This window comes from Pistacia vera, unplaced genomic scaffold (genome assembly GCF_008641045.1).
Source record: "Pistacia vera cultivar Batoury unplaced genomic scaffold, PisVer_v2 Contig218, whole genome shotgun sequence".
NCBI lineage: Eukaryota > Viridiplantae > Streptophyta > Magnoliopsida > Sapindales > Anacardiaceae > Pistacia > Pistacia vera.
This window is the reverse complement of record NW_022196022.1, coordinates 477,057-500,552: the sequence shown is the minus strand read 5'-3', so window position 1 is coordinate 500,552 and position 23,496 is coordinate 477,057. Positions and strand designations below refer to the sequence as shown.

At 38.4% G+C, this 23,496-nt stretch overlaps 6 protein-coding genes and 2 pseudogenes across 9 annotated transcripts; all 8 read right to left on the bottom strand.

Moving 5' to 3' along the window:
• Positions 1 to 235: 235 nt before the first annotated feature.
• Positions 236 to 2,060, bottom strand: LOC116130246 (UDP-glycosyltransferase 87A2-like). Its single transcript, XM_031415991.1, has 2 exons — positions 1,412 to 2,060; positions 236 to 1,122 (listed from the first exon to the last, which is right to left on the bottom strand). The coding sequence occupies exons 1-2, from the start codon at positions 1,902 to 1,904 to the stop codon at positions 239 to 241; spliced, it is 1,377 nt and encodes a 458-aa protein (XP_031271851.1). The 5' UTR covers positions 1,905 to 2,060; the 3' UTR covers positions 236 to 238.
• A 1,283-nt stretch (positions 2,061 to 3,343) lies between these two features.
• LOC116130273 (UDP-glycosyltransferase 87A1-like) lies at positions 3,344 to 5,055 on the bottom strand. Its single transcript, XM_031416029.1, has 2 exons — positions 4,416 to 5,055; positions 3,344 to 4,275 (listed from the first exon to the last, which is right to left on the bottom strand). The coding sequence occupies exons 1-2, from the start codon at positions 4,906 to 4,908 to the stop codon at positions 3,377 to 3,379; spliced, it is 1,392 nt and encodes a 463-aa protein (XP_031271889.1). The 5' UTR covers positions 4,909 to 5,055; the 3' UTR covers positions 3,344 to 3,376.
• Positions 5,056 to 7,172: 2,117 nt separating this feature from the next.
• Positions 7,173 to 10,312, bottom strand: LOC116130169 (UDP-glycosyltransferase 87A1-like). Of its 3 annotated transcripts, none has more exons than XM_031415921.1 (4): positions 9,802 to 10,312; positions 9,544 to 9,608; positions 8,468 to 9,007; positions 7,173 to 8,093 (listed from the first exon to the last, which is right to left on the bottom strand). In XM_031415921.1, exons 3-4 carry the CDS (start codon positions 8,778 to 8,780, stop codon positions 7,216 to 7,218), a joined length of 1,191 nt encoding a protein of 396 aa, XP_031271781.1. In that variant the 5' UTR covers positions 8,781 to 9,007; positions 9,544 to 9,608; positions 9,802 to 10,312; the 3' UTR covers positions 7,173 to 7,215. The 3 variants fall into 3 exon arrangements, 2 of the variants coding, with proteins under 2 accessions (XP_031271781.1, XP_031271782.1); XR_004128013.1 differs by lacking the exon at positions 7,173 to 8,093 and adding an exon at positions 8,106 to 8,246; XM_031415922.1 differs by lacking the exon at positions 9,544 to 9,608 and having other exon boundaries at positions 8,468 to 8,837; positions 9,856 to 10,312.
• Positions 10,313 to 10,319: 7 nt separating this feature from the next.
• LOC116130168 (UDP-glycosyltransferase 87A1-like) lies at positions 10,320 to 12,074 on the bottom strand. Its single transcript, XM_031415920.1, has 2 exons — positions 11,497 to 12,074; positions 10,320 to 11,176 (listed from the first exon to the last, which is right to left on the bottom strand). The coding sequence occupies exons 1-2, from the start codon at positions 11,984 to 11,986 to the stop codon at positions 10,320 to 10,322; spliced, it is 1,347 nt and encodes a 448-aa protein (XP_031271780.1). The 5' UTR covers positions 11,987 to 12,074.
• Positions 12,075 to 12,247: 173 nt separating this feature from the next.
• Positions 12,248 to 14,542, bottom strand: LOC116130165 (UDP-glycosyltransferase 87A1-like). 2 transcript variants are annotated; one of them, XM_031415917.1, is made up of 3 exons: positions 14,419 to 14,542; positions 13,512 to 14,064; positions 12,248 to 13,349 (listed from the first exon to the last, which is right to left on the bottom strand). In XM_031415917.1, exons 2-3 carry the CDS (start codon positions 14,008 to 14,010, stop codon positions 12,451 to 12,453), a joined length of 1,398 nt encoding a protein of 465 aa, XP_031271777.1. In that variant the 5' UTR covers positions 14,011 to 14,064; positions 14,419 to 14,542; the 3' UTR covers positions 12,248 to 12,450. The 2 variants fall into 2 exon arrangements, with proteins under 2 accessions (XP_031271777.1, XP_031271778.1); XM_031415918.1 differs by having other exon boundaries at positions 13,512 to 14,044; positions 14,419 to 14,458.
• On the bottom strand, positions 14,269 to 16,314 carry LOC116130164 (UDP-glycosyltransferase 87A1-like). The gene is made up of 2 exons (XM_031415915.1): positions 15,713 to 16,314; positions 14,269 to 15,342 (listed from the first exon to the last, which is right to left on the bottom strand). Exons 1-2 carry the CDS (start codon positions 16,209 to 16,211, stop codon positions 14,423 to 14,425), a joined length of 1,419 nt encoding a protein of 472 aa, XP_031271775.1. The 5' UTR covers positions 16,212 to 16,314; the 3' UTR covers positions 14,269 to 14,422.
• Positions 16,315 to 16,326: 12 nt separating this feature from the next.
• LOC116130189 lies at positions 16,327 to 18,164 on the bottom strand (annotated as a pseudogene).
• Positions 18,165 to 20,766: 2,602 nt separating this feature from the next.
• LOC116130167 lies at positions 20,767 to 23,354 on the bottom strand (annotated as a pseudogene).
• Positions 23,355 to 23,496: the final 142 nt, after the last annotated feature.

The following is a 23,496-nucleotide window of genomic DNA, read 5'->3' as shown; positions in this document are numbered from 1 at the left end:
CCAATAATCCAGGAAGAAGACAAGATATTTTTTCAGCTGATTCAAAATTTACACCAGCAGGTGAGTTTTAAGAAATAAATCAAAGTCAGATACCCTAGATAACAGAATCTAGCAAATGCTTAGTGACAACTGTATTCGACAGAAAAACTTTCGACCAAATTATTTTAGCCACAGAAGTATGGTCCCTGGCTGATGGTTTTTCTAAGAGGTGATTAATGAGATGAAATATATAATATGATCAATGGTTATGTCCTTGTGAAATGTCTTGAATGAATGCAGTAAGGTTGATTACAGATGATCCGCTTTCTGTGGTAGCTCCTTGACAAATATCTCTAAGTTGTCTTGCTTTTCTTCTTATTTCTATACCCTCATCGCTATTCAAATCCATAAACCTTTTTATAACTTCAGCAATTTCTTCTCTTGTCAAAAATTTTTGAGTTCCAATCTCTCTCTTCACCTCCCATCCAATTTTCCAATCTTCCACAATTTGGTTACTGTTAGGATCTTGATCCAAAAATAGGGGAAAAGTAAGCATAGGAACCCCAGCAAAAACAGCTTCTAGAGTGGAATTCCATCCGCAATGTGTCCAGAAACCACCTACAGAAGAATGGCACAACACCCTTAATTGGTCACACCAAGGCAGTACCAACCCTTTATCTCCACAAATTTCTTTCAAACGAGAAGCTTCTCCACGAGCCACCCACACGAAATTAACATTGCTATTTTGCAAGCCAGCAAGAATTTCATCCATTTGCGTACTTGAAACAGAGAGGAAGCTGCCTAATGAGATGTACAGTACTGAATCTGCTGGTTTAGAATCTAGCCACTGTATATAGCCATCATCATTAGTACTATTACTAGTTCCATAGTTGTTTTGCTCAAGTTCTAGGTAAGGTATAGCAGGGCCAATAGGGTACACAGGAAAAGGAAAAGTTTCCCTTAAATTGTTGGTAACTTGGGGTTCAAGCTCGTAGATAGAAGTGAATAGAAGATATTGTGCTTTTGGCACCCTAGAAATGCAATCCAGGGCAAGCTGCAACACTCCATGATCATTTCTTTGGAACACTGCTTTAAGGTCCGCTAGATTTGATGAAGAAATTCCTGGGATGTACTCCACATCATCTATCTCGCACACAATGACACAATTTCATCAATATTTAGGGTTTAATAAGAGTTTAAGCACAGTAGATTAAAAAACCAAGAAGGCATAAACATATCAATTGATAAAAACAACAGTTCATGGGAATTGTTAGAAATTTGCTTGTTTTTGGATATTTAAGTGCCTTGTATCCATTAATTGAAATCAAGAAGGCATAAACATATCCACTAATTAGTTTGCCTTTTATATTTGGGATATCAGTTTGAATGTGTAGCATATTCAATTCAAAATCTCGAGATTTAGCATACGTACCTAGGAAATCAAAGATTGAATCCTGTTCTCTTGAGAACTGACAAAAATGATAGAGCATACAGAAAAATGATATTGACATGGTCCAAAGTGCAGCCACTGGAATTTTCCTCCTACTACCGACACCGATTGCCCATCGTACCTCTATATCGCCAATGATGGCAGTCACCGGTGGTTCAAGATGGTCAAGCAGCTGCTCAAATGGAGCTTCCATCTTTGTCATGACAGCTTCATAGAAACCAAGAAAATCTTGAGCTTTAAGCTTCTCAGGCGGGATGACATTAGGTATTGTTCTGAAACGAATGTTATCAGGCTTAGGATCGGCGCTGATGTAGCCTAGCCACTCTTCGGTGACAACAAAGGTGATGACGATATCTTGATTTTTTGCCGTTAATAACTTGCAGAGATTCATCATGGGGTTGATATGGCCTCGCCCTGGAAAAGGCATTGCAACCACATGACAGATGGCGTTTTCTTCCATGTTGTTTGAGTTCATAGAGGCGAAATTGACTGTTTATCTTGGCATAGTTGGGAAGAAGAAGAGTTGCATCTTTTAATATTTAGAGAAAGTTGAAAGTAAAGTAGGCTCAAGTTAACTTTTTTCATCTAACAGCATATTACTCTTGGTATGAATAATTGCAGATAAGATATAAAATGAAGAAAAGAAAAAAGCTTTAACAGTGTCAGCCATTAACTGTCCTGTTTCCGGGTCTTTCTTCCCTTCTCTGTTTTTTCTATTAATTTTCAAAGCAAACCATCACAGACAGGGTCAAATATTTTATTTATCCATCTCTTTCTTGCGGCAATCACGAAGGCCAGACCCATGCTTGTATTTTAGTATTAAAGTCATGGAAAACAATGATGATTATTTTGAATTGTGCACATGGTAGTGTTTATTATTGCAGCCTCAGGCTTGACTTCGATTGGTTCAAAATTTTAGATTTTTAAAAATTTTTTATTGAAAAAATTAAAAAAAAGTTGAATTATACAATTATTACGGTGTAAGATTTATAAATTAATAAAATATTTTTTATATTTATTTTTTTATAAAATATTAAAAATTAATAAAAACACTCTTAATTTATCCTTAAATACGGACAGTCGGCCACCATCGTCGGAGAGTGATCGGAGTCACCGTTTCGGTTTATGACCGACTGGATCTTGTCGGTCGTGCGTTGATAAAGTCTTTTCCGATCAAATACACGGTAGATCTGGCCGACAAAGGCCAGATCTGGCCTGTATTTGCTATTCAACGACGGCCAACAAACGGTCATGGTCAACGATGACCGTTTGTTGGTCATCGTTACCGACTGGTTACAGCCAACGACCAGATCTTTGACCTTAGATCTGGCATTTTTCTAGTCAGATCCACGGAAAAGGCTAGATCGGCGCACTATCGGCTGAATCTTACCAGATTCTGACCATTTTCCGACAGTGGTGGCCGGAATCTGGTAAATGTAGATTATTGGGGTGTTTTTGTAATTTTTTTTAAAAATACTTAGGGTTATTTAATTAAATTAACAAATTGAAGGGGTTTAAAAAATGTTGAATAATATTATGAGTTTTTAAGTATTTTACTGTTTAACTTTTTTGGGAATTCTAAAAGTAGTATTCCCAATCGACAACCAAACGAAGCCAAGATACCCAACATCCAACAATCACCCTTTTTAATTTATTTTCTTTATTAGGGGTGTTCGGATTAGTTTATGCGTGATTAAACTAATCTTTTAGAATTTTAAAGTTAACGGTCAAGCAAATCTCTAGTGCCTACCCTTTATTAGTAATCGTAGGGATTTGAACTCAAAACTTTTTAAGTAACGTATCTAAGAGTCTCCAACAAACTATCAAATTGCCTAAAGGTACTTAATGATTGGTTTCATGACTAAACAACATGATAAACTTTTATAACAGTTTTATTTATAACATGGTCGTCAGTCTTGATGATTTGATCAATAAATATACACACAGCTACTCAATAGTTATGTGACCTTGTGAAATCTCCTTAATGAAAGCATCAAGATTTTCTCCAGATGTTCCACCTTTTGCCGTTGCTCCATCACAAATTTCTCTAAATTTTCTTGCTCTTTTCCTCATTTCTTGTACCTCAATGCTTTCTTTATCCATAAACTTTTGCACAATCTCGGCTATTTCTTCTCTACTCACCGAATTTTCATCTCCACCTCTTCCCCTTAATCTCCACCCAATCTTCCAATCTTGCACAATTTTCTCACTATTTGGAACTTGATCATAAGTTATAGGAAATGTAATCATTGGAATGCCAGCAAAAAGAGCTTCAAGAGTAGAATTCCACCCACAGTGAGTCCAAAAGCCCCCGACAGAAGAATGGCACAACACCTTCAATTGGTCACACCAAGGCACTACCAATCCCATATCACCACAACTCTTTTGCAATCTACAAGTTTCTCCTCGCGCAACCCACAGGTATCGAACACCACTATTTTTCAGTCCAGCAGAAATTTCATCCATTTGTTCACTTGAAACTGAATGGAAGCTCCCCAATGATACATACAAGACTGAACCAGTAGGTTGAAAATTTAGCCATTCTTGATAGTTGGGACCATCAGGACTAATATTTGTGCAGAAATTGTCTTTCAATTCGAAGTAGGGTATCACAGGGCCAATGGGATAAATGGGAAAAGAAAATTTCGTTTCGAGAGTACCAAAGACTTGGGCTTCAAGCTCGTAAACAGAATTGAATAGTAGATATTGAGATTTTTGCACCCATGAATGACCTTTTAAGGCAAGCTGCATGACTCCTCTACCACTTGCACCGTAGATAGTTCGAATGTCTGATACATCAGTTGAAGAAACTGCTGCTGGAATGTCCAAAATCTCGTCTCCTTTTCCTATCCCACACAGCCAGCCATATGAATAAGTTACTATGAATGTACTTGGCAGTATAGTAAATCAACATTAGAGAATAGCTACACAGTCAGGGTAAGAAACAGAAGAGAAGCTGAAAGCAAATCGAATTGTATTTTACTACCTAGCAAATCAGCCAGTGAATGCTGATCTTGTATGGTGCCAAAATAATGTAGCTTCGAAAAAAATGTTGCCGATGTAGTGCAAAGCGAGGCTACGGGAATATTCCTGCAATTACCAATGCGGATTGCCCAGAAAAGCTCGGAATCAGTTATGATGTTAGTCACTGGCGGGTCAAGCCGATCAAGGAGCTGCTCGAAGGGAACTTCCATTTTTGTCATTACAGCTTCATAGAATCGAGGAAACTCCACACCTCGAACTAGCTCGGAGGGGATGACATTTGGTATTGAAGCAAACCCCAAGTTGTCAGGCTTAGCATCAGAGCCAATGAAGCCAAGCCATTCTTCGGTAACAACAAATGTAACGAGGACATCATTTGTTTTAGAAGCTATTAGCTTGCAAAGATTCATCATGGGATTGATGTGGCCTCGACCGGGAAGAGGCATTGCCACCACATGGCGGACGGCAGTTGGTTTCAGATTGATTGAAGGATCCATGTTCAGAGTCTGAATGCAGTGAAGGTTTCGATTGATTTTGAGATGAGCTAGCTTTATTGATGAATTTTGTTGGTTTACAGTGTTCAATTATTGGCTGACTTCTGAAAAGACAAAGAGCTCTTAATTAAGAAGAATTCATATTTTTATAAATTGAGAGCCCCCACAAGAGAAATACATAATGGGAAAGTCTCAGGGAAGGATCTCAAGAAATAAAAAATGCAGAGAGCTAGCTACCTTAACGGATATATAATTGAAAAGTTTGATGTCTTAGCTGTACTTTGAGCCAACGTTTGAATCAAATATATTTTTATTCATCCTCTGTTTCTTTGTATATATATTCATGCAGATTCAGATGAAAAACTTCTGCAGGCGTTTATCGTTTGGCAGTACAAGAATGCAATGATGGAGGCATTAATTAGTTCCCCATTTTCAGTTCTTAACGTTAATTAGTCTTCTCCAAATGAAGCTGACAAAGTTTCTTTTAACTTCTTATTGGCATCCCTTTTTGAATGACTTTAATAGGAATGAATTTGGGATGCAGCAGGGAAAGTGAGATATATATACAGATAAATGGTTACTGCATATACAATCAAATGTTTGGTGAGCTAAACAAGAGCTTGCAAGTTGTAGCACTTTCTCCTATGTAAATTAATTTTCTGAAGGTAACATTTTCGAATCTCTGAAGCACATGCTAGTTTGGTAATTATCATCAATAATTAATTAACGAGCGTTTTGATTGATGCATTAATTAACTCTTATGCATACTGTCTTAAGCAATGAAAAGAGTCAGAGTAATCCCAAAGGGTTTGACTTGATGGTCTAGGAGTTTTGCTCTATTCCTTGAGTTTTTAGGATCAAAACCTTGGGGCACTTACTATTATGACTTACCTGGTCCTTTGAATTTGTAAGGCATTCAATAAACCCCGGAGATTAGTTGATGTGCATATAAGTTGGCCTGGACACCCTAATACCAAAAAAAAAAAAAAAAAGCCAAATGGAAATGAAAATGTGAGTTGCCAAGGAAGAGATCAAAGTATCCTGATCCTCAATTCCCTAAAACTATTTGCTTGGACACAAAGTGGGCATTAAGTCCAATATCAAAATGCAATCCGTCACTTTGGAAGTGCGAAGAAAGGAGGCAGAATGAGGGAAAGAACAGAAAATGGGTTATTTTAGATTTGATGAGCTCACAACCAACGGTGAATTTTCATCCGATTTTAATGAAATTCCAGCATGTCGCTAATAATGATCTAAAATATATATCCAACGGTTTGAATCGTCATATTTTATATTATTTTGCTTCACGTTAAGATTAATGCTAATAGAGGTGGGAAAAATGGGCCGGTCAGGTGGGTCAACCCTAACTCGGCTCGATTGAACCCAAGCTCAACTTGACTCGACTCGATGACCTACGCAGGTTGATCTTTTTTCATTGAAAAAAAAAACCCCGTCAGGCCCCCTAACCAAAGGGGAAATAAAAAGAAAAATTAGTTTTTTTTGGTGGGTCGGCTCAACCCAGCTCGCACAAAAACCCACTGGGTTAGGGTTACCAAGCCAGGCCAGGTTGGCCCTTTTGAAAAAGAGGGGGGCCTAACCTAGCTTGCACTCGCTGGCGGGCCGGGTTAGGTCCGGCCCGCAAATTGCCCAGGCCTGCCGCGGGTCGGGCCACTTTTCCACCTTTAAATGCTAACCACTTTTGAGTGAAGAATTTATTGTTTGTATGTCCTCTTATCATTATCTATTTAGCAAAAACTGTCGCATAGAGATAAAAGGCCATGGGTCATGAACTTCTTTTCTCGGAGAAGAAGCAATGACGGTAAATGAGGAATAAGCACCAACTAACTTTGTGCCAGCACCCGTAGTAATATAGAGGATACAAGCGTTATATGCAATGATTGGGCGCAAAGCGTTTATAGGTGGCTTTTTAAGTACACCCTCAAATCCCATCACTCAACCTTGGACAGGCAGTGGAAACTATCAAGCTAGAGTATGGTAATGGCAGAGGGAATTTCCGATGGACTATGAAAAGCATAGAGATCGGAAAGAAAAGCACTCTACTGAGCTAACATTGATACTGAGAGACAAAAACTAGGAGAGCGAATGGGATTAGATACCCCACTAGTCCTTCCTAGCCATAAAGAATGGATACTAGGCGTGTGCGTTTTCTACTTTTGCATTATTCACATAAAATGAAAAATTAGAAAAATTGCAATAAATGAAAAACCCATAAAGAAAGCAATAATGTAAATATAAGTTTTTAAATGTACGTAAACTTTAAGATGTTCTGCCTTGAGTTTGCTCTTGGTGTTAAGAAATGTCCCTAATGAAGGATTTGATGTCAATTTCAGATGATCCATCTTCTGAAATTGCATTTTGGCACATCTCTCCCAGTTCTTTCGCCCTTTTCCTCATTTCTTTAACTTCAATGCTTTCCGTATCCATAAACTTGCGCACAAGCCTCTTCATTGCATCCCTTGTCACCAAATTTTCCACTCTCGTTTCCTTTCTAACTCTCCAACCAATTTTCAAATCTTCCTCAATTAACTTGCTATTTATAATTTGGTCCACTCCTAGAGGGAATGTAAGGAAAGGAGCTCCTGCAAAAACACCTTCTTTAATAGAATTCCACCCACAATGTGTCCAAAATCCCCCAGTACAAGGATGAGATAACACCTTCAATTGGTCACACCAGGGAACCAACAATCCCATTTTACCACAGGCCTCTTTCAGTTTACCTGTTTCTCCACGAACAGCCCACAAGAACCTAACACCGCTATGGCACAAACCAGCAGCAATTTCATCAATTTGAGTGCCTGAAATTGAAAGATTACTTCCAAGAGAGACATAAAGAACTGAACTGTTAGGTTGGCTGTTTAGCCACTCTATGTAGTTGATTTCATTGTGTCTAGGACTTAATGAGGAATTGTCTTCAATCTTAAACCAAGGTATGGCAGGGCCAACCGTGTAGATGGGTATCTGAAACTTTGCTCTTAAAGCATCAATGGCATAGGGTTCTAGCTCATATATTGAAGTGAATAAGAGATATTGTGCTTTATGCACCCACGAAATAATCCTATGGAATTGCTGCAATATATATGACTCGTTGCCACTGATGAGCGATGGAAAGTCCATCAGACGTGTTGAAGAAACTCCTGGGATGTAGTCCACACGTTCCTCGCCCCTTTCTATCAAAAATAGACATAAAGAAAATTAATTATATCCGGATTTGAAATTACAATTATATGAACATTTATTGTTATATATATCATGGTTGATACTCTTTTTTTCCACAGTTGCCTTCTTCAATTGTTAATGTATACAAATGTGTGTGATTTTATCTGCAAAGACGGTTTAAAATGCATCAACTCCTTTGCAGATAAATGAAACTCAAAGCTATTGTAATCTTTTTTCACCAACTAAATTTGATCTATGAGTGCCATATCTAAAAATCCCACGTCCCAACTCCATTTTGCACCTTAAATGGGTGAGAAAAATTAGAAAACTGTATATCCCAAGAACAAATAATGAAGAAAAACAAGGTTTTTGTAGCCTGTCTCACCTAACAAGTCAACTGGGTAGTGTCCATTTTGCACTAAAAGGTCGAAATGTTGAAACACCGAAAAGATCATAGCTGACATAGTCCAAAACGACGCCACAGGAATATTCCTCCGATTCCCAACACTGACAGCCCAATACAAGAAACTATCAGCAATTATCATAGTAGCCGGCAGCTCAAGTTGATCGAGGAGAAGTTCAAAAGGACGCTCCATTTTCGTCATAACAGCTTCCATGAACTCCTTCATGTTGCCTGGTCGATCTCGCTCCGATGGGATCACATTTGGTATTGAAACCAAGCGTATTTTTTCCGGCATATTCTCGGAGCTGAGGAAGCTGAGCCATTCTTCGGTGACTACAAAGGTTATAAGTATGTTGTCGTTTCTTAAAACTAGTAGCTTTCAGAAATTGATGATGGGGTTCATGTGGCCTCGACCAGGATACGGCATGCACACCACATGGCAGAAGGTGTTTTGCTCAGATACAACAAGGTTTTTCATGTCTGGAATGTGATTGAACAACCTTTGATCAATTCGGGGCTTGCCTGAGATTGAATTGGAAATACGAAACTACTGAGTTGAAAGAATCTAGATAGCGTATGAGCCAAAGCAAGAGATTTAGAAAGAGTTAGGCAGAGAAGAGTAGATAATGCAGAGGTAAGAAACGTGATTGAACAGTTGGAGAGGTGTTTTCAGAAGAATAATTATTTACATGTGCTGGCATGAATTTGAAACGCTTAATTGTTTCTATAATCAATAGATGAGGATTTGCAAGTAGCACCTTTTCCTATGTACTTTAATCACTTATCAATGACAGTGTGCTAATAAATGATATGAGGGTTGTTTTCTATAATGAATTTAATTTAAAGATTGAGATTGCTTGTATCTCTTACTTTCTTTCAAGTCAGTGTAGTATTTGTATTAGTTGAAGTTTTTGGTTAAAATTATTTGGTGATCCTTATTTTAAGGAACTGTTGCTGCTTTATGTATGTTGTGGTTTAATTAAGGGATGGTGCGTCAGATGTTTATATATTTTGTTAGTCATGTATATTGTATTGACGCATATGAAAATATAAAATACCTTCAGCTCTCGTCTGTTTTTTCTTCTGTTTTTATTTCCTCTGTTTCTCTTGATTTGCTTCCTTACTGCATAAATTTGTCTTGCTTCATCAGTCAAATTCATTCTCAGCCTTGAAAACATTTAACACATGAGGAGGGTTTACAATCTAAATCTATAATGAGATTAGCACATAGATAATTCACCTTAGGAGGGTGTTATATATATAAATTAATGTGAAATAACCCTCATTATCATATTATTAGCAACATTTACTGGTACCTGCTTATTGATCCATCCAAGCTAGTCTTCAGTAACAACGAAGGTGATGGCAATATCTTGTGATTTTGAAGCTAGTAATTTGCAGAGATTCATCATGGGGTTGATGTGGCCTCGACCTGGAAAAGGCATTGCCACCACATGGCAAATGGCAGTTTGGTGCACACTGTTGACAGCATTCATCATGTTTGGGGTCTTAAAAAATTGCTCATTTGCTTGCATTTACTCCTGATTGGAGATGCACGGACGTCTTATTGAGTGATCAGAGAAAGTTACTTCCTGGCCTGCTTTACCAGGGCCCAGAAAATTAATTTTATGAGATCTGGCGCTATATATATAATTTATTCTTACGTAACTAGGTTTTAACGACCACCAGAGTATAAGAATCAAAAGGTTATCGGAAAGAGATCATCAGAGCCGACCAAGTACACAGTAGGCAACTAACTTAATTGCTTTGTTTGGAGTGGATTTGTGAAATATCCTTAAGAAAAGCATCAATGTTACTTATAGATGATCCACCCTCAGGCTTCAGCAACTGCTCCTCGACAAATTTCTTTAAGTTCTCTAGCCCTTTTACTCACCACCTTCCTCTCAGTACTATTCATATCCATTAACCTTTTCACTAGCTCTGAAATCTCTTCTCTTGTCACCAAACTTTCACTCCCAACCTCTCTCCTCACTCTCCATCCAATCTTCCAATCCTCCACAATTCGCTTACTGTTTGGAACTTGATCCATAAAGATTGGAAATGTAAGCATTGGAACACCAGCGTAAACAGCTTCAAGAGTAGAATTCCAGCCACAATGTGTCCAAAATCCCCCGATGGAAGAATGGCACAACACCCTCAATTGGTCACACCAAGGCACTACAATCCCTGCATCATCACAGCCATCTTTAAAGAGAGAAGTATCGCCACGAGCTATCCACAAGTACCGTACACCACTATTGCGCACCCCAGCAACAATTTCATCCTTTTGGGCACTTGAAACTGATAGAAAACTTCCCAATGAGACATACAAGACTGAGGCATTAGGTTGGGAATCCAGCCACTCGAAGTAGTTGGGACGTCCATTGAGATTACTGGTTGTTGTTGATGAAGAGTTGTGTTTGAGTTGAAAGAAGGGTATGGTAGGTCCAATCGTGTACACAGGAAAAGGGAATTGAGCTTTTAAATTGTCAATCACTGGAGCTTCAAGCTTGTAGACAGAAGTGAAGAGAAGATATTGTGCTTTTGACACCCTTAAAACACTTTCCAAGACCCTGTTTAAAACTTTTCTGGTACCTTCATTAGATCCAGTTCCATGCAAAATTGTTGGAAGATCAGCTACCCTTGTTGAAGGAAGTCCAGGGATGTAGTCAACAAGCTCGTTTCCCCGTTCTGAAAACCCAAGATAAGATGCAAATTAACCAAGGAAATGATAATTAAATGCGCAATCAGTATTAATATATGTCTTAGCTAATTAATTAAGGAGCCTTATTTGTTATAAATAGCTTTAATAATCTTACCGTATATTTGAAAACTTGGTCGTAGTGATAATTATAATTAATACTATTCTTCCCAAATGTGTCAGCGTATAACTATAATAATCCTTAAGTTAATATATATCTTTACTGTATGGAAATAGAACTGAATGAAAATTAGATCGTGATCTGAATGATATTAAGAGAAAATTAACAGGGAAAATCTGGTATACGCACCTGATAATTCAACTGAGAAATGCCCCTTTTTGTCTAACAGCTCACGATAATGGAAAACAGAAAATACGGACGCAGACATTGTCCAAAGCGTAGCCACAGGAATGTTTCTGCGCTTGCCAACGCTAACAACCCAAGGCATGAAAGTATCAGCTATAATAGCACTTACTGGGGACGCGGATTCAACCTCATCCAACACCTTCTCAAATGGCGCTTCCATCTTTGTGAAAACAGCTTCCAGGAAGGCAAAAAAGTTATTGGCACGAACAAGCTCAGAGGGAATTACGTTAGGCACGGTAGCAAACCGGATGTTTTCCGGCTTGGTTGCATAACCAATGAAGCCAAGCCACTCTTCAGTGACAATAAAGGTGATAAGAATATCAGGGCGTCTTGAAACCAGCAGCTTGCAAAGGTTCATCATTGGATTGATGTGGCCTCTACCAGGATAAGGTAGGGCCACCAAGTGGCAGATCTTCATGGATTGATGATCCATATCTGATATGGCTTATTTCAGAAGATTAGAGGAACTGGGGACTTGATTAATTTGCTTGTTGAGGGATTTGTTCACCGGCTGCTGCTTTTGAATTAGTCAAGCTCTTGTAACACGTTTGTTTATATATATATAAACGTTTGTCACATGGAAAAGTTTATTGGACTTCCCATTTTTCTTGCTTGTCTATTGCATATGTCATGCATCAGGCCTTACGACATACAGAAGAACCAATAAAAAAAGATAAAATATTCGGCTTAATTCCAAAGGCCATTATGAATGCATATAGTTCAACACTATTGGCATAAATTAATTGGATACCAAACAAGAAGACAATTTAATATATGCTCACACAAGATGCTAGTATAATTAACAGAAATTACAATCGATTTCGTTTATCTGTGTTAAATCATAAGAGCCGATTGAGTAGAAAATACACCAATTTAATTGTTTTATTTAGAGTGGCTTTATGAAATATCCTTAAGAAAAGCATCAATATTAGTAATAGATGATCCACCTTCTGCAGTTGCTCCCTGACAAATTTCTTGAAGTTTTCTAGCCCTTTTGCTTAACACCTTCCTCTCAACACTATCCAAATCCATAAACCTTTGTACTAGCTCTGAAATTTCTTCTCTTGTCACCAAACTTTCACTACCGACCAGTTTCTTTACTCTGTATCCAATCTTCCAATCGTCTACAATTTGCTTACTATTTGGAACTTGATCAACAAATATTGGAAAAGTAAGCATTGGAACTCCAGCATAAACAGCTTCAACGGTGGAATTCCACCCACAATGAGTCCAAAATCCCCCGATAGAAGAATGGCACAACACCCTTAATTGGTCACACCAAGGCACTACAATCCCCATGTCATTTCTTCCATCATTAACCCGACAAGTGTCACCACGGGCTACCCACAAGTACCTGACACCGCTCTTGCGCACCCCAGCAACAATTTCATCCATTTGGGCATTTGAAACCGATAGAAAACTTCCCAATGAGACATACAGGACTGAGCCGCTGGGTTGGCAGTCCAGCCACTGGAGGTAGTTTGGACCACTGAGACCAGTAGGACTTATTGATGAAGAATTGTCGTTGGGTTGAAAGTATGGTATGGTAGGTCCAATGGGGTAGACGGGGATAGAAAATTGTGCTTTTAAATTCTCAATGACTTGAGCTTCGAGCTTGTAGACTGAGGCGAAGAGAAGATATTGAGCTTTTGACACCCTTAAAACACTTTCCAAGACCCTGTTCAGAACTTGTCTGCCAATTTCATTAGTTCCAGTTCCATGCAAAATTGTTGGAAGATCCACTATTCTTGTTGAAGGAAGTCCAGGGACGTAGTCAACAATCTCAATTCCCCGTTCTGAAAGGCCACATGATAAAGATGCAAATTAACTTAGGAATTCACAATTTTAGAGGGTGTATATGAATTATATGGATAATGTGATTATATGGTTAACAAAATGATATATATAAATGAAAAACTCTTGCTGAACAAATATTTCTTTGGGGCAACTAAACGCACCTGACTGTTCAACTGGTAAATGGCCATTTTTAGGTAGGAGCTCATGATGATGGAGAAACGAAAATACAGATGCAGACATTGGCCAAAGCGAAGCTACAGGAATGTTCCTGCGGTTGCCAACATCAACAGCCCAAGGCAGGTTAGTATCGGCTATAATAGCAGTCACTGGGAACTTAAGCTCATCCAAAAGCCTCTCAAATGGAGCCTCCATCTTTGTTGAAACAGCTTCCAAGAAGCCAGGCATATTCAATGCACGAACAAGCTCGGAGGGTATTACGTTGGGCACAGTAGCGAACTGGACATTGTCCGGCTTGGTTTCGGAACCGATGAAGCTCAGCCACTCTTCAGTGACAACAAAGGTGATGAGAATACGAGGTTGTCTTGAAACAAGCAGCTTGCAGAGGTTCATTATGGGATTGATGTGGCCTCTACCAGGATAAGGCAAGGCAACTACGTGGCAAATCTTCATGCTTGATGTCTTTGTTTCGGATGGATCCATATATTCTTAGAATATTACAGCAACTGTGTGGAAACTGGAGAGTCTATAAGAGAACTGAAGGAGGAAGAAAGGTAAATAGGCATCCTTTAAGGAGATTAAATTACTAATTAAATACCTTTGTATGTTATAAATTCGACAATAAGTCAATAATTGACGTGATCGATGTAGCTTTTTTAATTATTACTATGTATAATATTCTTCTGGGCAAATACTAAAAAAAAAAAAAACTTTTCACCACAAAAGCAGAAAGCTGAGCAATAAACAGAAAATTTATTTCTTTGTTCGATATATAAATCTTAGTTTCATTAATTATTCAAACAATCAAGGTCCTAATATCTCCAACATAAGAAACAAATGGCGCCCTGGGTACTCCAAATCATGAGAGTGGACAGGGTACATTAAACTTACTTGCTTATTCTGAGTCATGGATCTGTGAAATATCCTTAAGAAAAGCATCAATGTTACTTATAGATGATCCACTTTCAGCAACTGCTCCTTGACAAATTTCTTTAAGTTCTCTAGCCCTTTTACTCATGTCCTTCCTCTCAATACTATTCATATCCATAAACCTTTTCACTAGCTCTGAAATCTCTTCTCTTGTCACCAAACTTTCACTCCCAACCTCTCTCCTCACTCTCCATCCAATCTTCCAATCCTCCACAATTCGCTTACTGTTTGGAACTTGATCCATAAAGATTGGAAATGTAAGCATTGGAACACCACTGTAAACAGCTTCAAGAGTAGAATTCCAGCCACAATGTGTCCAAAATCCCCCGATGGAAGGATGACATAAAACCCTCAATTGGTCACACCAAGGCACTACAATCCCTGCATCATCACAGCCATCTTTAAAGAGAGAAGTATCGCCACGAGCTATCCACAAGTACCGTACACCACTATTGCGCACCCCAGCAACAATTTCATCCATTTGGTCACTTGAAACTGATAGAAAACTTCCCAATGAGACATACAAGACTGAGGCATTAGGTTGGGAATCCAGCCACTCGAAGTAGTTGGGACGTCCATTGAGATTACTGGTTATTGTTGATGAAGAGTTGTGTTTGAATTGAAAGAAGGGTATGGTAGGTCCAACTGGGCAGACGGGGAAAGGAAACTCCGTTTTTAACTGGTCAAAGACTTGATCTTCCAGCTTGTAGAATGAAGTGAAGAAAAGATACTGTGCGTTTGACACTCCTTCAACACATTCCAAGGCTCGGTTTAAAACTTTTCTGGTACCTTCATTAGATCCAGTTCCATGCAAAATTGTTGGAAGATCAGCTACCCTTGTTGAAGGAAGTCCAGGGATGTAGTCAACATGCTCCTCTCCACGTTCTAAAAAATATATATATATATATATGCAAACAGAGGAATGTTTAAGAAGCATTTTATATCCTTTAGGTTAAAATTAAGAAAATACTATCTGCTCTAGAAAGTATATATACATATATATGGTTATTATTATTATTTGTAAATTGTTTTTTCTTCTGCAATACGGACGTAGTCCAGTTGTAAAAGATGACAGCAAGTGCACATAAATCCATGCTATGATCATTATTGCACTGATTTTTTCCCTGGACCATTCCAGCTATGTATAATTTTTAGTTTAAGAGAAGAAAATGTTATGTTCTTGCTCTCATCTTTTCTAATGTGTAAACTCAAACTGAAGTGAAAAACGCATAAAAAATATATAGTTTATACGCACCTGAAAGTTCAACTGGGAAATGCCCATTTTTAAGAAGAAGCTCATGATGATGAAAAACTGAAAATACAGATGCAGACATTGGCCAAAGCGAAGCCACCGGAATGTTCCTCCGGTTACCAACATCAACAGCCCAACGCATGTAAGAATCAGCTACGATAGCAAACACTGGGAACTCTAGCTCATCCAGTAGCTTCTCAAAAGGAGCTTCTATCTTTGTGGAAACAGCTTCCAAGAAGCCAGGAAAGTCCTTGGCGCGATCAAGCTCCGACGGTATAACATTGGGAACAGTAGCGAACCGGACGTTCTCCGGCCTGGTTTCGGAACCAATGAAGCCAAGCCACTGTTCAGTGACGACAAAAGTGATGAGAATATGAGGTTGTCTTGAAACTAGTAGCTTGCAGAGATTCATCATGGGATTGATATGGCCTCTACCAGGATAAGGCAGGGCCAGTACCTGGCAGATCTTCATGCTTGATGTTTTGGTTTGGGATTGAGCCATATGCGATCAATGGATTCTGAGAATTTCAATACTGCAAACTGTGTGGAAGTTTGATAGTCTAGCTAGAAGAGACCTTTATAAGGAGTAGGTCAAAGAGACTGCCTTACAGTTACCAAAAAGAAAAAGACTTCCTTACAGAAGATTAATTGGCCTAAATACCCTCAATATTAAGTGGGTGGCTCCAAGCCAACGTAAAGTTGCATACGGCATTCTGATTTTGAAGCAAGAAGTTGGACCAAAAGTATAAATTCTGTATACAAAACTTTCGCTTCCAACTTCTCTTTTTACTCTCCATCCAATCTTCCAATCCTCCAAATTTTGCTTACTGTTTGGAATTTGATCCGCAGAAAGTGGAAAAAGTAAGCATTGGAACTATGATATAAACATCTTAGAACCGAGGTTCTAAGTTTCAATCTCTATGACTACTAATAAAGGATAGTCATTGAAAACTTATCTAACTATTAATTTCAAGATTTTAAAAAATTAATTGAGGTGTGTAAGCTAGCCTAGACAACCCCAAATTCCAAAATCCACCTGATGGAAGAATGGCACAACACCCTCAATTGGTCACACCACGAGCCACCCACAAATACCTGACCCCACTATTGAGCACTCCCGCAACAATCTCGTCCATTTGAGCGTTTGAAACTGATAGAAAACTTTCCAATGAAACGTACAAGACTGAGCCACTGGGCTGAGATTCCAGCCACTGGAGTTAGTTGAGATCATTGAGACTAGTAGTTATTGAAGAATTGTGGTCTTTGAATTGAAAGTTGGTTATGGTAGGTCCAACTGGGTAGACGGGGAAAGGGAATCGTGCTTTTAATTTGTCTATGACTTGAGCTTCGAGGTTGTAGACGGAAGTGAAGAAGAGATGCAAAACTTCTTTCAGATCAGCTGCCCTTGTTGAAGGAAGTCCGGGGATGTAGTCCACTTTCTCGTCTCCAGGTTCTTAAAAAACCAAGATCATGTGCATCTGTATTTTGTATATCCTATGGGAGTGAAGCCTTGCTTAAAATTAAAAAATAAAAAATCAAGGGCGTTGAACCTAAAAATTTACATATTTATATAATAAATTTATTTTATACTTGGGAAAACTTTATCCTATGATTTCCGTGTTGATTAGATGAATTACTAGAACCTATGCCAATAGAATATTTCACACACACACATATATACGAGAGAAAATGGATCTTGAGTAGAACTATCTTTAGGTGGTTAGTGGTTCGATAGGGGGTTTTTAGTGTATTACTCAAAAGGTTTTAGTTCGAGTCTTTTCTCGGTTACTAATAGGGTTAGTCACTAAAGCTCTTATCTGGCTGATAGTTCTAGGGTCTTAGGAAATTAGTTGAAATGCACATAAGTTGGCCTAAACACCCTCGATCATTGAAAAAAAAAAAAGATCTTGCTTGAGTTCGAGCCTCTCCTCGGTTACTAATAGGAGTAACCACTAGAGCTCTTATTTAGTCTAAAGTTCTAAAATCTCGAAAAATTAATTGAAATGTATATAAATGAGCTCAAACAACCCCAAAAAAAAAAATAAAAATAAAAATAAAAAAAGGATCTTGATTCTTGAGTCTTGACTACGCATTTTGTTGTATTTTAGAATTGATAGATTCGATGCTTTAATGTCATAATAAATCAATACTGTTACGTTAGGTTAAAATTAAGAAGAATACTACACATTGTTTTGTTACTGTTCTCTATTAAGTCTCATGATGACAGCATGTGCACAAAATCCCATGTTATGATCATCAATGCACATGATTTTATAGACCAGACAGGAGCCAGGCAGCCAGCTTTGAATGAGTATGACAAAACTTTCAAGAGAAAAAATGTACGTTAGGTTTCTTGCTCATCTACCCATGGTTATGATTCTAACTGAAATGAAAAACGCTTGTGTTAAACAAAAAACGCACCTGGAGGCCGGAAGTTCAACCGGCAAATGCCCATTTTTAACGACTGACAATTCAGATGCAGTCATGCAGACATTGGCCAAAGCGAAGCTACAGGAATGTTCCTACGGTTTCCAACGTCAACAGCCCAAGGCATGTAAGAATCAGCTATAATAGCAGTCCCCGTGGTCTCAAACTCAACCTCATCCAATAGCTTCTCCAAAGGAGCTTCCATTTTTGTGAAAACAGATTCGAAGAAGCCAGGAAAATTCTTGCCACGTACAAGCTCAGAGGGTATTAAATTGCGCACTGTAGCGAACCGGATGCTGTTGGGCCTGGTTTCGGAATCGCTGCAGCAAAGCCCCTCTTCGGTGACAACAAAAGTAATCAGAAAATGAGATCGTCTTGAAACGAGTAGCTTGCAGAGGTTCATCATGGGATCGATATGGCCTTTACCAGGAAAAGGCAGGGGCGCAGGGCCACTAAATGGAAGATTTTCATGTTTGATGTTTGTGTTTGGGATGGATCCTCAGAATATTATTACAGCACTCCGTAGAAACGACCTCAAAGGAGTAGCTTCCAGAGGTGGGAATTCGGCCCGGGCAGGACCGGTCCTTACCAGGCCCAAGGGGGGAGGGACCGGCCTGGGGTCCAGGCCTGGGACCGGTACTAGGCCTAAGCCTGTTTATTTTTAAAAACCCTTAAAATTACATAGACTCCCTAAAAATTATCAAAAACCTTCTATAATATATCAAATACATAATAAATTCTAAGAGTTACAATATAATTTTATAAAAAAAAATTATAGCTCATAGGACTGATCTTGGGACCAGGTCCCTATGAAAACTCATGGGTCTGGACCAGTCCTTCAAGATTTGGGTCCGATCTCTTAAGGATCGGTCTTTCATGATTTGGGCCTGGTCCCAAAAGGATTGATCCCAAATTGGGTCCGATCCCAAAAGGATTGATCCCAACTGAGCTTGGGCCTTGCCCACCTCTAGTAGCTTCATATTAGGGTATGTAATTTAAGTCAATGGCCCCAAAAGTGGAGGCAACGCTCACCCATGGGTAGCCTAGCCGCTAAGGCAAAGTATAGGGACTATAAATGAAATAACTTACAATGTCTGGTTTGATTCTTTTGCTGGGCACAAAAGTAACCCCTTTGTCCATTATTTACTTGGGGACCATGGCGGCGCAAGCTGGCCCGGACAGTGGAGGCCACATGAATTTTGCTTTTCAGGATGTAAACAAAGTAGGACCAAAAAATTTAATAAATTTATGTTTACACGTGATTTGCTTCTCCACTACACTCGTTCATATTGTTGTACCAAACATTAATATTATGAAAATATAAAGTATATCATGCATTCCATTCTTTGTTTTGAGGCACCATTAGATGACCCATAAAAACTTATGTTACGACACATTTTGGTAATCACCCTTCTTATATTTTCAAAGTACTCATGCCTAATTTTGAGTGCCTTTTTCATCTTCATATAATTTCAAATAAATCCATTAGTTGTCCCAAATTATAAAAGAAAATACCAATTGGTCAAAATAATTTAGAATAAAATTTAACTATAACCCCCATATATTAATTATTGTTAGGGTTAGGGTTTTTTTTTTTTTTTTTTGGTGGTGGGGGGATTGTAAATAATTGTCTTTCGCGCGACTTGAACGCAAGACCTTTAGGTATAACTAACCCCAATAGCTAAAAAGTTTGCCATCGGGTCACAAGGGGGGAAGTTAGGGTTAGGGTTAGGGTTCTCAATTTTCAAAGTGGGATGTTAAAGTTAATGAGAGAAGAAAGGGGTGTAACCACTTGATTTGTGGTCGGATGGCAAGATTGCAGGTTACCTATAAGTCTTGTGTTCAAATCACACAAAGTAGTCACCTACTACATTTGTGATTTACTTGACCTATTGGACTTGTAGAGTGTTCAATGGACACTGTAAATTAGTTGAGGTGGCACGACATGTTACTACGCTAGTTACCAAAAAAAAAAAAAAAAAAAAGAGAGAGAGAGAGAGAGAGAAGAAAGGGGTGGGTGATGAATTAGTTTCTAAAATTAGGGGTGAATATGAAATTTTCCCACATAATCTGGTGGACCCATAAGAAAGCAAAAAGGCCCATGACCCAAATATATCATTTCCTAGATGGTGCTACATATTTTCTTATTAAAAATTAACTTAACCCGACAAACAAGTTTATTTGAAATGGTTTAATTAATTTCCTGGAAATCTAGTAGATTATTTTAAATAAATGTAATATCAATACTGTTTTCCATTCATTTGGGTACCCATTTCGAAAATAATTCCAAAAATTACTTTTATGTCTATATATGAAAACAATAAAATAAAAATTGTGTGTTGGAAACTGTATTTTTTTTTTTTTTTTTTTTTTATGATCAAGTCATTTTGTACATACCTCAACTAATTTTCGAAATTCATCAAATATCCTACAAGTTTAATAGGTTAGATAAGTCATAAATGTGATAGAATATGTCTGTAATCTAAGGTTTTGTCATCTAACCACAAGTCAAATGCTTAGAAATTGTGTATTTTTCTTGGAATAAAGTCCCCCGCTGAGTCATCATAAGATAGAGTGACATATGTTGCCCACAATAATTTCTCAATGCAGCTGAATTGTCTACATAGAAAATGAAACTAGACATAAAGAGATAAAAACACAAAGCTGAAGCAACCCCACAACCAAATTTCAAATAAATGGACCACTTTTTGTGAAAACTTATTCGAATCCCACCTTTAATCAAGCATACCCAGATGCTAAATTCTCTGAATTTGACTCTTTTCACCGGAAAAATGGCAAAAATAGACCATGCTGAGATATATATATATATCACAGTTGGGTCAATTTGAATTAGGAGTACTTCATAGCACATCACATAATGGAATTGCTCAGTGGGTCCATCACAAAAAAGTATATAAATTAATTATTCAAAAAAGGTCCCAAACAATGTTCTAATCCACTTCAAGAGAAGAACGTTGCCTGACTACCAATCATCATAGGGGTACATTAATTTAATTGCTTCATTTGGAGAGGTTTTGTGAAATATCAAGGAAAGCGTCGATATTTGTTATAGATGATCCACCCTCTGCAACTGCTACTTCACAAATTTCTTGAAGTTTTCTAGCCCTTTTGTTCATCTCCTTCTTCTCACCACTGTTTATATCCATAAACCTTTGTACTAGCTCTGAAATTTCTTCTCTTGTCACCAGACTTTCACTTGCAACCTCTTTCTTTACTCTCCATCCAATCTTCCAATCCTCTACGATTTGCTTACTATTTGGAACTTGATCCGCAAATATTGGAAAAGTAAGCATTGGAACTCCAGCATAAACCCCTTCAAGAGTGGAACTCCAACCACAATGTGTCCAAAATCCACCGATGGAAGAATGGCACAACACCCTCAGTTGGTCACACCAAGGCACTGCAATCCCCTTATCATCCCCCCCATCTTTAAACCTAGAAGTGTCACCACGAGTTACCCACAAATACCTAACACCACTATTGCGAACCCCAGCCACAATTTCATCCATCTGGGCACTGGAAACTGATAGAAAACTTCCCAATGAGAAGTACAAGACTGAGCCACTAGGCTGAGAATCCAGCCACTTGAGGTAGTTAAGACCATTGAGACTTGTAGTTAGTGAAGAGTTGTCGTCTGTGAGTTGAAAGTAGGGTATGGTAGATCCAACTGGGTAAACGGGGAAAGGGAATTCCGCTCTTAATTTGTCAATCACTTGAGCTTCAAGCTTGTAGACTGAAGTGAAGAAAAGATACTGTGCTTTTGACACCCCTGAAACACTCTCCAGGACCCGATGTAAAACTTGTCTTTCACCTCCATACAAGGCAGATGGAAGATCAGCTACCCTTGTTGAAGGAAGTCCGGGGACGTAGTCCATCACCTCTTCTCCACGCTCTTCAGAACCCAAGATTATCAGATGCAAACAAAGAAATTTTTAATTACATGCATATGTATTTAGTACAGATGGACGACCTCTGTTTATATTGAAATTAACTTCATCATCATACTGAATACTAATACACGCATGATGTGCATATTAATTTGCTAATAGGCAATTAATAATATTTTTGTCTATGTTCGTGCACAAGTACTTGTTGGAATTGGAGTGTGATAATATATAGTAAATTAAATCGCTATAGCCAATGAAATTAATTTATTAAATGCCTGTTGAAGATTAACATCATTGATTTATCTACCTTTGTTTGTACAGTATCCCTAGAGGAAAGGAATCATGATCTTGACTGCATATCCTGTTCGAAGTTATTTTATCCTTTAAATTGTCACAAGAAGCATTTTATATCCTTTAGGTTAAAATTAAGAAAATACTATCTGCTCTAGAAAGTATATATACATATATATGGTTATTATTATTATATGTAAATTGCTTTTTCTTCTGCAATACGGACGTAGCCCAGTTGTAAAAGATGACAGCAAGTGCACATAAATCCATGCTATGATCATTATTGCACTGATTTTTTCCCTGGACCATTCCAGCTCTGTATGATTTTTAGTTTTAAGAGAAGAAAATGTTACGTTCTTGCTCTCATCTTTTCTAATCTGTAAACTCAAACTGAAGTGAAAAAATCATAAAAAATATATAGTTTATACGCACCTGAAAGTTCAACTGGGAAATGCCCATTTTTAAGAAGGAGCTCATGATGATGAAAAACTGAAAATACAGATGCAGACATTGGCCAAAGCGAAGCCACCGGAATGTTCCCCGGTTACCAACATCAACAGCCCAACGCATGTAAGAATCAGCTACGATAGCAAACACTGGGAACTCTAGCTCATCCAGTAGCTTCTCAAAAGGTGCTTCCATCTTTGTGGAAACAGCTTCCAAGAAGCCAGGAAAGTCCTTGGCGCGATCGAGCTCAGACGGTATAACATTGGGAACAGTGGCGAACCGGACGTTCTCCGGCTTGGTTTCGGAACGGATGAAGCCAAGCCACTCTTCAGTGACGACAAAAGTGATTAGAATATGAGGTTGTCTTGCAACTAGTAGCTTGCAGAGATTCATCATGGGATTGATATGGCCTCTACCAGGATAAGGCAGGGCCAGTACGTGGCAGATCTGCATGCTTGATGTTTTGGTTTGGGATTGAGCCATATGCGATCAATGGATTCTGAGAATTTTATTTCTGCAAACTGTGTGGAAGTTTGATAGTCTAGCTAGAAGAGACCTTTCTAAGGAGTAGGTCAAAGAGACGGCCTCACAGTTACCAAAAAGAAAAAGACTTCCTTGCGGAAGATTAATTGGCGTAAATACCGTAAATATTAACTGGGTGGCCCCAAGCCAACGTAAACTTGTCGTATACGGCATTCTGATTTTGAAGCAAGA